The sequence below is a fragment of the Gallinula chloropus genome (genome assembly GCF_964237585.1).
Source record: "Gallinula chloropus genome assembly, chromosome: 20".
Classification (NCBI taxonomy): Eukaryota; Metazoa; Chordata; class Aves; order Gruiformes; family Rallidae; genus Gallinula; species Gallinula chloropus.
Genome location: NC_140105.1, coordinates 6,658,499 through 6,671,912, shown reverse-complemented (window position 1 = coordinate 6,671,912; position 13,414 = coordinate 6,658,499). Strand labels below are relative to the sequence as shown.

Sequence of the window (13,414 nt, the reverse complement as noted above, 5' to 3'; positions counted from 1 at the left end):
AAAACTTAGGAAAACACCTAAAACTGCACTGGGCAGCTGAAGAACCATAGAGAAGGGTACTTACTGGCCTTGCCAATAGTTCATTTCCAATTTAAAATAAGAACATTCTTACCTACATCTGTCTGTTTTCTCCAAGTACTTTCTCAAGGAGCAAACACCTCAGGTTACCCTCATCTGTGCTGCTTGAATTCTAGCATTTCAAATACAGGTTTGTTTTGACTGTCTCTTAAAAGTGATGAACTAAAGTTTTATGAAAGCAGGTATTAAACATCTATTGATTTGTACTCCTGATTAGGTGTTCACTTAAAAATTACATGTTATAATCAACTGAATATTCAGCTAAATGAAAGCTCATCTGGAGTAAGATAAAATGAGACAGGTGAGCATAATGCTGGATTTCTTATAGTTTAAAATGGATGGTTGGGGACAGAAGCCTTCAGAGAAGGTAGACTTGTACCAGAATACCAAAATGTTAATCACCTTATTAGCAAAACCGAATTTGAATATTAAGATAATTTGTGGATATGATGAATTATATATTTTGTTTTTCATCATACTGAGTAATATGGTAATTGTTAATATATCGAATAACACCAGTAGAACTCGTGAGCCTTTGCTTCCTAAGATTGACTTCTAGTCTGCAGCTCAGCTCTAACATTACTCAGCAGCACTTTGGTGTCCAATTAAGGTACATGTAACTATCTACAAATGAATACTTACATTCAATGCCTAATACATGCTATGAAATCATTTGGAGAGAAGAATTGGACAAAAGCAGCTCAATAATTTAAGCAATAGTATATGCTCACTGGTTAATAATGCCATCCAGCTTTAGATTGTTACGTTCTTTCCCTTTACCCTTGGAGAAAGGAACCCATCCAGACAACAGCTTGGAACAACTAGGCTATTCATCTTCTCCAAAGTCCCTTTTGAAAGGAGTCTTTCTCTCCATCTGGCTTGAGTATGGAGACTGTGTAGGGCCTCCTACCTAAAATTCCTCTTCCTGCTGTATCCAAGTCCAGCTATAAATATGTTCATTTAACTCTACCAGCGGAGTGCTAGAAATGTCAAGTTTCTGATGGAGATGTGTTTTGTACTTGGGAGTGGACAGGGGTAGGTGAGTAGAGAAGGGATTATGTTTATTTTCTCTGTACTGAGCCAAGCTGCTTGGTAGAAAGAACCTATAAATTAGTTAAGATACTTCTCTATGCATTTATGTTCTCTTCAGTAAGCACTTCCACATCAACCACTGATACATAAGAGATGATACTAAGAGACAGGCTGTTCTAGTTCGCAGTACTCAAAAGCAAATGATTCTTGACATCTTTGTACCTGTATTAGACCACACCAGCCACAGTATTTGAGCTATGTGAATGCTCTCATAATGATTAGTGCAGTAGATACACTAGATAGCATTGCTAGATTCTCAATAGAGAGTAGAATTCACAGTTGATCTTTCCAAGATCATAAAAGGAAACAGAAATAACCTGCCTCAAATTCATGTATTTAAAGTTACCATAATCCTTTGCAACCTTGTAAGAGGTTGCAAAAATTAGCCTCAGTTAAGCAATCTAAAAGTAACTTTGAAAGTTTCCAGCATACAAATAGAATGTAAAGGTGTAGATGGGGTTAGGCAATATTGCTACTGCCTAGAACATGGCTCTGAGCCTGTGCAGCTGCAACACAATATATGAGTGCAACTGAATATAAAAGAGATGGAGATAAAAAGCTGGATGTAAGTGCAAATTGGGCTAAACCCTGCTGCCTGGTGACATTGTTGTATGCTTGACACTGAGGCAGGTTTGTGGGTTTAATGAGCTTCTCAGCCTGAGCAACAAGTTAATGAACAAAAGGCACTTCAAAAATGACTGTAAAAGAATGCAAATTAAATTACACATTGGACATATAGCTGGAATGCTTATAGCACAACCAGTGTTGGGCTTTATATCACAGAGAAGGGTTAGCATGGGACAGAAAAAATGAAAATGCAAACACACATACTTGCTAACAGTAAGACTAGTGGTCTCTGGGATCCCAAAACCGTGTAGATTTAGTAACGAAAAGAAGGATGGTTGTGAGAAATGTGAGATGTTTGCATGCCTTGGGCAGGCTTTGAATTTCTACTGCTTTTGCTTAGGAAGCTTACCCTGAATTCAAGTGGTGGCATTAGAAACCCAACAGTGCAATTGTTTACATAGATTTTTAGCCCTTCGGAGACTGGCAAATGGGGAGACAAGAGAGAATACAAAATAGATCAAGCCCATCTCCATTTTGTAGTCCTCCAGTGAACTGCAGACACAGCAGTGGAGAGAAAGTAGATGGACAAAAATGCAAATGGTGGGGCTGTCTGGGTCTCTTTGGCTCTTTGGCTTTATACCGACCCTGGCCAGGTAACGGCGAGCTGCTAGAGGGTTTTATTTCTGCACAGTGGGTGACGATTCAAAGCGCGGCAACAGGTGAATGTGGCAGTGGTGAAGGGGCCTGCCTGGGGCCGGGGGCGGGCGGCCGCCGCCTCAGCGCGGTGAAGGAGGGAAACCTCTCCTGAGGCGCTGGCTCTGGTTTTGGCGGGCGCTGCGGGAGGGGAAGAGCCCGGCAATGGACCCCTGCCCAGGCGGTTGGGGGGGCAGAGCCCGTCGCCTACCTGCGCTCACAGCAGTCCCCCGCAGCGGTGCGCGGCCGGCTGAAGCCGTGGGACTTGGAGCTGAGGGGTGGCAGCCCGGGAGGCTCCCCTTAGGGCGCGGGTCCAGCTCTGGGAGAGTGGACCGGTAACCGGCGTCTCTATTCAGGTGTGGGGCAGACGGTGAGTCCTGGGAATGGGGGGGGAGGGGAGGGGGAGACGATCGCCGGGCAAGTTCAGCCTTCAGCGGGGAAGCGCGGCGGGGCGCACCGGGAGCGGCCGGTACCGGGGCTGAGGGAAGCCTCGTGGTGGGCGGCGGTCATGGGGCAGCGCCTCATGACAGGTGGCAGAAAACTGGGGGGGAGTGGGGGTATGGCACACTGTGTGCTGGCCGGGGCAAAGGCAGCCAAGGGTGCTCGCAGGGAGCGGCGGTGGGGCGGGCAGGGGAGGGCAGCGGCCGGGCAGCGCGGCGGGGGCGGCCGGGGGGCGCGGAGCCGCCCCAGCGCGCCGGCTCCAACATGGCTCTCGCGGCCAGAGGCGGCGGCGCCCCCTGGTGGCGGCTGACAGGCGCGGCAGGTCACGTGAGGCGCTCGGGGCCTGCTGCTGCCGCCGCTTCCCCCAGTCAGAGCGGAGCGAGCCGAGGCAGAGACGAAGAAACAAGATGGCGGCCGGTGGCGATCCGGAGCGGGACGCCGGCAATTCGGATTGAGCGCTCGGCCCTCACAGCTCGGCGGCCCCCCTCCCCGGCCCGGATCCCTCGCAGGGCGGGGAGCTTCCCCGTAGCCGCCTGTCCGGACTCCGAGCGCCCTCCCGAGCCTTCCTTCCCCCTCCCTTCCCCCCTCGGCCAGCGCCCAGAGATGCGGGGCCGGCGAGGCAGGCCGCCCAAGCAGCAGCAGCCGGCGGCGGCCACCGCTCAGGCGAGCTCCCCGGCTCCGCCCGCCCCGGCGGGCCCCATCGGGGGGCTGAGGTCCCGGCAGCGGGGCAGCAGCCGCGGCAGGTGGGCGACCTCGGCCCAGGCGGAGACGGCGGGGCCCAAGCAGAAGGGAGCCGGGGCTGCCCAGGCCTCTTCCCCCGCCACCGCCTCCCCCAGGGGGGGCAGCAAGAGGAAGGGAGGCAGCGGCAGCAGCAGCACCCCTGGTGGGGGAGGCAGCAGCGGTAAGGGTAGGGGCAGGGCTGGGGCTGGAGGAGCAGGGGGAGGAGGCGGAGGAGGCAGCTGCAACAGCCAAGGCAGGGCTGCTTCGTCCAGGAGGAGCATCAGCAAAGTGGTGTACGATGATCATGAGAGTGAAGAGGAGGAGGAGAGCATGGTGTCCGAGGAGGAAGAGGAGGGAGACCCCGATGATAACCAGGACTCCGAGGAGGAAGAGGAGGAGGAGATAATGGAGGAGGAGGACGACGACGACTCTGACTACCCTGAAGAGATGGAGGATGAAGACGATGCCAGTTATTGCACTGAGAGCAGCTTCAGGAGCCACAGCACCTACAGCAGCACCCCAGGTAGAGAGTCAGTGGGATGAACTAAAACAAGTCGAGGGCACCCCACATGCTCCCTCTAGGTTTGCAAATACAGTCCGCACGCATTCTTCCTCCCATGCGTGTATGTAAGGGATGCCTGCAAGCACTCACAGGGAGAGAGGGGGTATGCAGATTAACGACTGGCAACCCCACGGATGCAGGGAACATTAGAAGATGCTTACAAACACATGCACTGAGAGGAGGGAGGGCGGGCAGTACTTGCTGTAACAAGGGGATGCTTTGCAAATATGCATGGGTATTCTGGTGACTGCAGAAATGCACGATATACCAGAACATTTTGCAAACAATGTCAAAAGTGTATGGAGCATTCACTTAATATTTAAAAACAAGGGAAACGAGTTGCATGCCTTGCAAGGAGGTCCTTTCAAATATATACAGGAAAGAATGGCTTGTGCTTGCAAATATAACTTGATGCTTAAAGGAAAGGAAGCACATGCAACTTGTAGTGGCCTAAAAAACCCCAAAACCATAAACACTGAAATTTTTCAGGCGCTTGAAATCAGAGGTACAACTGGATCCCTCATTTACTGGCTTTAAGACAAAACTAGCTTTCCAAGGAGGGAAATGAGGTTCATTGTTCAAAATGGAGATTGCATTGTTATAGTTTGGGGAAAAGTGCACAGGGCCTCATTGCAAGGGTGTAAACCTAGTTTTAGTTAAACACAAAGATTGAAAGGTGGAGGTTGAGTCAAAAGTCTTGGTTTTAAATACTGCATTTATCTTAAGATATGGCAACCTTTAAACTCATGTTGGGGTTAAAACTCATTAAATGTCATTGTGATTATAATTTTTTTAACCTCTAGTGGCAAATTTGGGCTAAAATTCTTAAGGCCTGCACTTCTGTTTGTCCTTAATTAGTTCACTAACCATGTGGGGTTCAAGCTTTAAATATTCTTTATCTAAACTTAAGCACTTTGGATTTATTTGACTTCATTCTAGAATGGAGTTCAAGCTTAGGTGATTGTTTTTTGGGGTTTTGTTGGGGTTTTTTAAGCCTCTGAACCAGGAGAGTTGTTAAACTTAGAAATAACCTGGGAGTGTTTCTGAATTGGGCTACAGGATAACAAATACTGCTGTTGTACAAGTATTTGGCTAATTTGGAAGGGGGGAGGAACAGGTTGTTCGTGTGAATGCATTGCATCTTAATTAAAAAAGGAGTGTAGTTTTGAGTAGTTTGCCGACTTTTTTAAAAGGGGGAAGTACTGGCTACTAAATATGCATTTTTTTAATTTTTGGTGAGTTAATGGTATCAACTCATTATGTGGCTTCATAACAGTCCTTTAAAAACCTCTGGATGTATATTTTTAAATCTATATTCATAAGCTCAAGAAGCTAAATGACTCTAAGTAAGTACATACATTAGTAAATTTAATTTAGAGAACACTTTTTAAAGGTGTTTCAGGGATGTCCTACAATCAGGTTGAAATTTTTGAGTATTTATTAATTTAAAGGTTGAGGTCTGGCGGCTTCACAGAAGAAAAAGAAAACCCAAAGTAATCTCTTCACTTTTAACTCTTCATTTGCTGCTTAGTTGTGGTAACTTTTTTTTTTTTTACTTTTTTGGGGGAGTGCTTTTGTCAGGGAAAGAATATTTTTGATTTTAATTGTCTGGGTTAAGAAAATATTTTTTACATGAGCATCAAAGTTTAAAACGAGTGCTCCAGAGGATGGGTGTATGCAATTTGTGAAATGCACTTAAGTGTTTTGGCAAATCACAAGATACCTCAGTGTGCATTGTTGTGCAAGCATAGACAGGTTTTATGTGCAGTTTAGGTGTATCAGAAACCATTTTGATAATTTAGATGCTTATTTCTCACTTGGTCTGGATAGCTTCAGTTAACTTTTTTTTTTTAAGGTAAGTGGAAGTGTGTAAGTGTTTTCATCCTTAGGTGCTTTTATGGATTTGATTACTGAGTGTTTCATAGTTAAAACATCCATGCTGTTATTTTGGCAATTTACTGGCAGCTCTCATGAGCCTAAAGCTCTTCCTCCCTTCTGCCCTCTTTCCCAGATGTGCTGTTGCCCTTTTGCAAAGCCGGTATGAACTCCTCTCATTCGATCACCTAGGTCTGTGTCGTGTTTCTGCTGAGCAAACATCTGCACCGTGAGCACTGCTACACGGTGGTGGCAGTAATTGAAATCTTAGTCCTGCCATAACTCAGAAAGAGATACTTGAGGCAGCACAGCGTTAGTAGGCAAGAAAAAGATTCACCTAACATCAGTATATCTTTATCGGATAGTGGCCAGTGCTGAGAAGAGTGTTAAGAACAGGGCAAGCACACAGGGATATGTCTTCAGAGTTCCTTCACAGGCTTCATAGCTCTTTGACTCAGGTGCATGCTGAGCCAGAATTGCTCTTCAGCTACGTTTAGATACTTATTTTTTATTATTATTATTAGATTTCATATATTCATAGAAAGTGTAGCACACACTTACAAAGTTCTTGTGGTTAACTGGGGTGCTTGAAGCAGTGTCTCTCGGACTGGCCCTCAACAGAACTATGTGGTGCCTGCTAGTTTTTTTCCCACTAGAAGAGATGTTGAAGGATCATCCTCTACTTATCTTCCCTCAATCATGTGCAGGTCAAATTACTACCACTTTCAGGATATAGTCTTGGGAGCTGAGAAGTTTAGTTTTTAAGAGCAGGGTATTGAAAAATTGCAATCCCAATCAAACGCTCTTGCCAACCAAGACTTTACACATAAATCACATCCCACTTAAATGGGTGACAGACTTTTTACAGTTTGTTTTTTTTCAAACTTGCATTGAACAATGACTTAAATAACAGTGTAGTGTCCCTAGCCAAGAAAGGCTCCCATTTTTGTAGGGAGTTTACAATATATCTTAAACTTTGTGCAAGTAGGTTTTTTATTGTATTGTTATTCAGTTATTTAAAGAAGCAAAATCTTAGGAATGGTGAAATGCATTTCATGTAATGCTAAAAATGGTCCAGTGAAAGCTTATTGTGTGAACACACGTGACGTGTATCAGTGCTTTCTTTTTCTGCTGGATGGGCTTTTGGTAGAGGGATTTTGCATGATTGTCCCTTCCCTGATCCTTTGTATCCCTGGGGCAGAGATGTACTTTTAAGGATAGGTATCCTTTCTGTCTTGTATTGCTAAACATTTCTGCCGTTACTTGTCTACTAAGTTCTACTTTAGACTTCTCACAGTGGCATTATAGATACCAAGTGTTTTCCATATGCTGCAGAATTTTAAAAGGAGGACTTAAGATGTGGAGAATCCCTTAATTTGTGTCTTGTTTGTCTGAAATCTTGGAAAGCTAGCTTTAGGAAGAGGTATACCTGTAGATTTTGGCTGAGATGATAATCAGTCTGTCTTAACATGTCTAACAACAGTGGAGTTGTGAGCCAAAAGATTCGTCGCAAAATATGTGAATTTAAGATGGATTTTGCTAGTCTGTGAGCATTTACAGTAACTGACCATCACTTCTGTTTAACCAGTTACTTCACTAGTGGGATTTTATTTTCAGAGTTAAGAGGAGATGCGTTTGCATGCTGCATTTTGTGTGTCTGCAGTAATTTTGTATCTTAACACATTTTCGCGCTGTCGGGGACGTTGAGATACGACGTTAAGATATGCAGCCTCTTTTGTTGGTCATGTGAGGAGATCCACCAGCCTCCCAAACATTTTACCTGGGGTACCCTGCCCTCCAAATTAAACCTGGGATGCTCTTATTTTACCATTTAGTAAACTGAACTTTGATTTGTACTCCGGAGGAACTGGCACTAGGTCATCATGCCAGTCCTGAAAGAGGTCCAATATAAATCCTGGCAAGAAATTGTGTAGAAGGCCAAAGGAGTAAATCTGTGGCCGATTGGATTGTATTGACATGCAAATTTACAGTTTCTCTGAAGAGAGCATTTGTCACTTCAGGCATCTAAGAAGCTTTGCGCAGGAAATACAGTGCCATTATCAAAGTGTGTTGTGAAAGGTAGGATAATTGGATGTACTGCAGAGGAGTTTCTATGTGCAGTTTAAATTTTTCTGTAAGTCTGCAGTAAAATTTCTTAGCTGACCACTGTGTTGCATAGAACTGGTATAAGGTGAGTAAACAGGATTTTAGTAGATTGTGGCTGACTCTCAGGGCTCACTAACTTATGAAATTACTTACAACTTATCCTCTGTGTGTCCCAACTAGGAAGTTGTCTGAATGTTCCTGAAAATTGTTAGATTAGTGCTGTTTTGTTGGGTTGTTTTTTTTTTTAATTCTCAGAATGTCATTGTGGGATCTCATCTGCTACTTATTCTGCACTAGTTACCCAAATGTTAAAATGATGCCTTAGAGTGTAGGGGGATTGTGTTCCTGGCTTCTACTGAGAATGCACCAATGGCCATAACCTTGAGAAATTAAATTCTTCATTGTAAAATCAGTAGAGAACTCTGACTGAGAAGCATACTACTGAGAGATGTACAAAGTGAAAGAATAATCAGCCAAAAGTTTTAAAGTCTTAAGAAGTTTTTAAGAACATGAAGACCTAGTTTTGTACAATGCAAGACCATAGTCAGACTTAGGAGCACACGTTGGGAATCTGTGATATGAGCACTTTCAGGAGCTAGTTTAGTCACTGGTTATTTGTTCATTTGTGCTTCAATTTCTGAAGCTTTTGTGGTGCTTGGGATGTTTCCTTTTTTTTTTTTTAATAACAGTTTAGATTTTAAGTTTAATCTGGTTCGTGGTTGTTTTCTTTTTCTAGGCAAAATAAAGAAAGTGTTTTGTATAAGTCAAAGCCTTTATTTTTCACCCATCCCAAAAAACAGATTTATATTTTTCTATTTTGGTACTGCTTTTCATAATATATTAATATTTTATGTTAAACTGATTCATTTTACTGCTTTTTCTTCTTTGGTGTAAGCTGAGCAAATGGTCTCCCAAGAGGTTGACTTTTAATTAAGGAACCAGTTTGAATATTGCTGTGACAAACACGTAACTATATCCACTTTATGCATTCTGCCAAGAAGAAGAAAAAATAAAGGAAGAAAACCCAAGTGTGTTACACGTTTTCTTCAATTGTTTTAAATTTTCTCAGTGATACCTTAGCATGAATTTGTGTGTTCCTGTACATTCTCATTTGAAACTTGCCTGGTGCAAAGTAGTAATGTTAAAACCAAAAATAGAACAGTCTTGGTAAGGTTAGGAGGGTAGTCAAAAGCCAAAATTTCCAGGAGGAAAGAAAATATGGGAGATGGCCTCTTCTCTTTAAAGAGTACTCATGCTTCAGGACAGCATATAACTGCCAGTTGGTCTTTATGTTGAGAAGTTTCTCTAGTGACTCATGATCTGGAAAACAAAACCAACCCAGTTCTATTTTACTAAAGATGGACTTTTATGTAAGAGTAGTCTCATTTGACTTGACTTGTGGAACTTGAAGCCAAAAATTAATCTCTTATTGGTGGAAAATGGAAAGTTTGTTCATTTGCTGGGGTCAGTTTTGTGGAGAGGGGTGGTGGGGAGTTGTCTCCCACACACACACACCCCCCACCGACAAATTGCTGAAGTATCTGAAAGGCCTCAGCCTATCTTTTCCCCCCTACACTCTATGAAGTTTATCCTCTCCACTTCAGCTGTGAATAGGAACTTGAAGCTGTTGTCTTAGCAGCCTAGTGCTGAGAATTTGAGGAAGGGAAACGTTTTAGAGGAGAGAAATAGGTTGTGAGCTTTCTAATCAAGAAATTCTGGAACCAGTGTTTATTTTTTAGGTCCTACCAGTGTAGCTACTACACACCCTGTTTCAACAAGGCAGTCTAAAATATTCATGGTGTAGGACCTCTGTCCATCAGCCCAGTGCTTGAAATATGTTGGGCTGAAAGGTTGTGTTTACTAATACTGTACACCTGGAGCAAGGGCATATGTAGAATAAGTCAGACAAGGCAAAACAGGTTTTTTGTGATTTTTGTTAGTCTACCTGTGTATGGTAATTGGAATACAACTAAAGCACAAGGAGCATAAAAGTCATATTTAGTCGTGGTACCAGCTTTCTGTGTCCTGGACACTTATGTAAATTTATTCAGATTCTCCATTTTAAAATTGTCTGCATAAATCAGAAGCAATGTTAAAGATGCTTAAAGTATTTTTAAGCTCCATATCTTCCTGTGGTGGAAGAGTTAAAGAATAGATGTGATTCTTCTTTCAGTCTGTGAATGAAATGGAGACAATCTTTTTGATCCTTTTAAACTCCATCACACTTGTACATTTTGAAAGGGTCAGTGAAAAAGGTTAAATAGATGGAAATTTTAAAACAAAACCAAAAAACCCCAAACAGTAGTTTAAGTGCTTCTGTAAATTCTGGGTTTGGGTGTTCAGCCTCTTGTTTCTGTTCAGTAACTCGATTATGTTTCTAATATCATTAGTGTGTTTGAAATATTTGTAATATAAATTATTTTAATAGATTATGATAAGTGTAGACTATAATTATCAATATCTATAATTAAATGTACCATGTGAATGAAACTGTTTACTCTTTAATCTTAATTACAGGCAGCTCTTCAACTAGAGAATTCAAAATAGGGAGAGGCAACCATTGCAGACTGCTTCATCACTTTTGGAGACATCTAGTGAAGGAATGCGATTTAAAAGAACTTAATGCTAGATAGAAGTATAATGCTGAGACATTCAAGATGATCTGGATCCTTTAAATAGCCCAGGCTATTGGCAGATCAATTTATCCTTCCAAATAAAGCTGTGGAATCTGAATGGCGTAGAAGTGGACATTTTTCTCTTTGTACTGTCTCAAACTTGAAGGTGGAATTTGATACAGAGTTTTGATTAATATGTAGAAGTTCTCAGTAGTATACCATTGACATATAATAAAATTTGAGCCCGTTTTGAGAAGCTTCAGTGTGAGTACATTGACTTTCTTTAATCGATAGGAGGTACATCTAGATTCATTTTGAATCCGAATCAGTCAGGTGGTGGTGGTGCTTAAGGAAGAAGTAACCTCTGCTGGTACACCAGCTCTGGGGTCCTCCTGATGGTTTTTGTTTAAGACAAACTAGTACAGTTTGCATCTTCTACTTTAAAAAAATCCCACAAACCTGCTGCTATGAAATTTTGACAAATGGGACAGGATTCATGGCAAATAATAGAAAATATTTCTCTGAAGTTATTGAACTGTACCAAGATAAATTGAAAAGCATTGGTGAAGTAGTAATACAAAGTTAAGAAAAGAGCAACAATGTAATTCTGATAACTGCTGGTGTGGTCATTGCACTGAGTTTCTTACCTTGTTTCACTTCCACATATTATTTTAAATACTTATTAACATAGCACACATATGTTGTGTCCCAAATCAAAATAAACTTTTGTTACTTTGTAATCATCAATTGTACAGTGTACACAAGGTTGCACTTCTCTTAAATATTGAAGTTGGGGTCATTAAACTGATTATTTCAAAATCAATTTAATTAAATTTCGATTAACACTTTCTCTCACAGATAGTACTTAAACTCCCCTGTGGAGGACAAAATCTGTGATAAATTACAGTTTAAAAAAAGAAAGCTTTTGTCAAATCCTGGAATCTAATTTAAATTAATGGAACATACAAATACTTGAAGAAACCAAAGGGTTTTTTGTTTTTTGGGGTTTTTTTTGTCTGCCAGTGAGTGTCAAATTTGAGCACTGGGCAGTCTGTCTTGTGGAAAAGACTTTCCTTGACTTTGAAGAGCTTGAAAAGTTGGACATGTTTATTGTAGGAATTTTTTTCTAAATCTGAGGGAATTTGTTTATATAAGAACAGTTGAGTAAACATGAACTGTGATCTTCAAAAACCTTCACAGAAGTTTAAGCAGCTTCTAAGCACCGTGAGCTGTATGGGCTGTCAGCACCCTCCAGATAATTAGCAACGAAGAAATTGTTATTATCAGAATTGCAAACAAGCCTAGAGTCTTTATTTGGAGTTCAAAACTGCCTTTCTTCTGCTGCCTGAGCTCATGGCAAGGGAGGGGGATATCTATCCAACCAGTAGAATACAGAAATGTCTGTCCAAAACAGTGAGTGCATCACTCTGACATCATTGTATCATATTCCATTGGCCTATGCTTTTAATTTCAGTTCAACAGCCACTTTGGGTACCTCAGGATTTATGAGCATTGTGGCAGAGAATGTCCATCTTTTTCACTGCAGATGAGAATGCTTGGCTTTGCTGGTTTGGGGAGAGTGGGGGGGTTGTTTGTTTTTAAGGGTGCCCAGAGTGTTTCTTGAGATGGCAGATGATACATTAAACAGTAACATATTTAAGCACAAGTGGATTGGAATTTCTGAATTTCCAAATCACACTTTATCATTCTCTTCTTGAATTCAAGTTCTATTCAACCTGGGTACAGCAAATATCACAAAGTGAAATTGGAAAGAAACATAAAAACAGCTAAACAATATAGATTTGAGACACTGTGCCACCAAGCCACTCAAGAAAAACATGTCTGGGTATCATTTATTTCTAAAATCCTCTGCATCTTTGAATGCTTTCCCTTTTTAGCTCTCTGGAAACCAGATTATATGCAGTACAGAATCATTCAGAGCAATTCAGTGTCCAAAAAGAGAAATGATTTGAGCTCTTGAGGTGCATTGTGTGATTTATAGTATGGATTGTGTGTGTTGAGTGACACAGTATATTACCTGTGCTGCCTAGCATGAGGCAGAGCACAAACTAGTGGACAAATGAAGCCAGCATTTTACAATGTGATATGTTTTTCCATATCATTCTACGTATTTAGTTTTACAGTAACTTTTGAAATTCCCCTGCTTTATACCAATGCAAACATGAAAATAGGGGAATTAATTTAACTAGATAATGAAGAGTGATGTGAATAATGCAACCACATGGTTGCACCAAAGTACAATTCTTTATTATGGTATTGTGGCATACTTTGTGTCCTGACGGCATGTTTTTCTAGGCCTCTAATAGTACCAGCTTTTTCAGAAAATATTAGGAATGCCTTGTGTTAAGGTTCTTTTTCTGCTTCTCCTTTTAATTTGATGCAACAAATACACCACGATATGTTTACCTTTTGTGAAGGAGAAGTCAACAAAAATGGTACTTGGGGAGTCTGGTTTTTTTCAATGAAGAATAAAAACTTGTATGAGACAATTATGATTTGATTCTTGGAGCAGAAAATCTTGACCAATGCAGGGAAATTAGGTGTCTTTGCTCCTTACAGCAGTGTTCCTTCATTCTAGCTCATTTTTGCCTGAAAGTACCAAGGGAGATTTGTCACTTCAGATTAATTTAGGAAAACCAGGGTT

General features: G+C 41.7%; 1 protein-coding gene across 1 annotated transcript in view; it reads left to right on the top strand.

Moving 5' to 3' along the window:
• Nucleotides 1-3,474: 3,474 nt before the first annotated feature.
• The window catches only part of BPTF (bromodomain PHD finger transcription factor), a gene marked incomplete at its 5' end in the record, with an annotated part of 55,089 nt that continues 45,149 nt past the window's right edge, over nucleotides 3,475-13,414 (top strand). Inside the window, one exon of the mRNA XM_084273622.1 lies at nucleotides 3,475-4,114. Within this exon, the coding sequence (XP_084129748.1) occupies nucleotides 3,475-4,114 (640 nt within the window). The remainder of the gene's footprint in view (nucleotides 4,115-13,414) is intronic.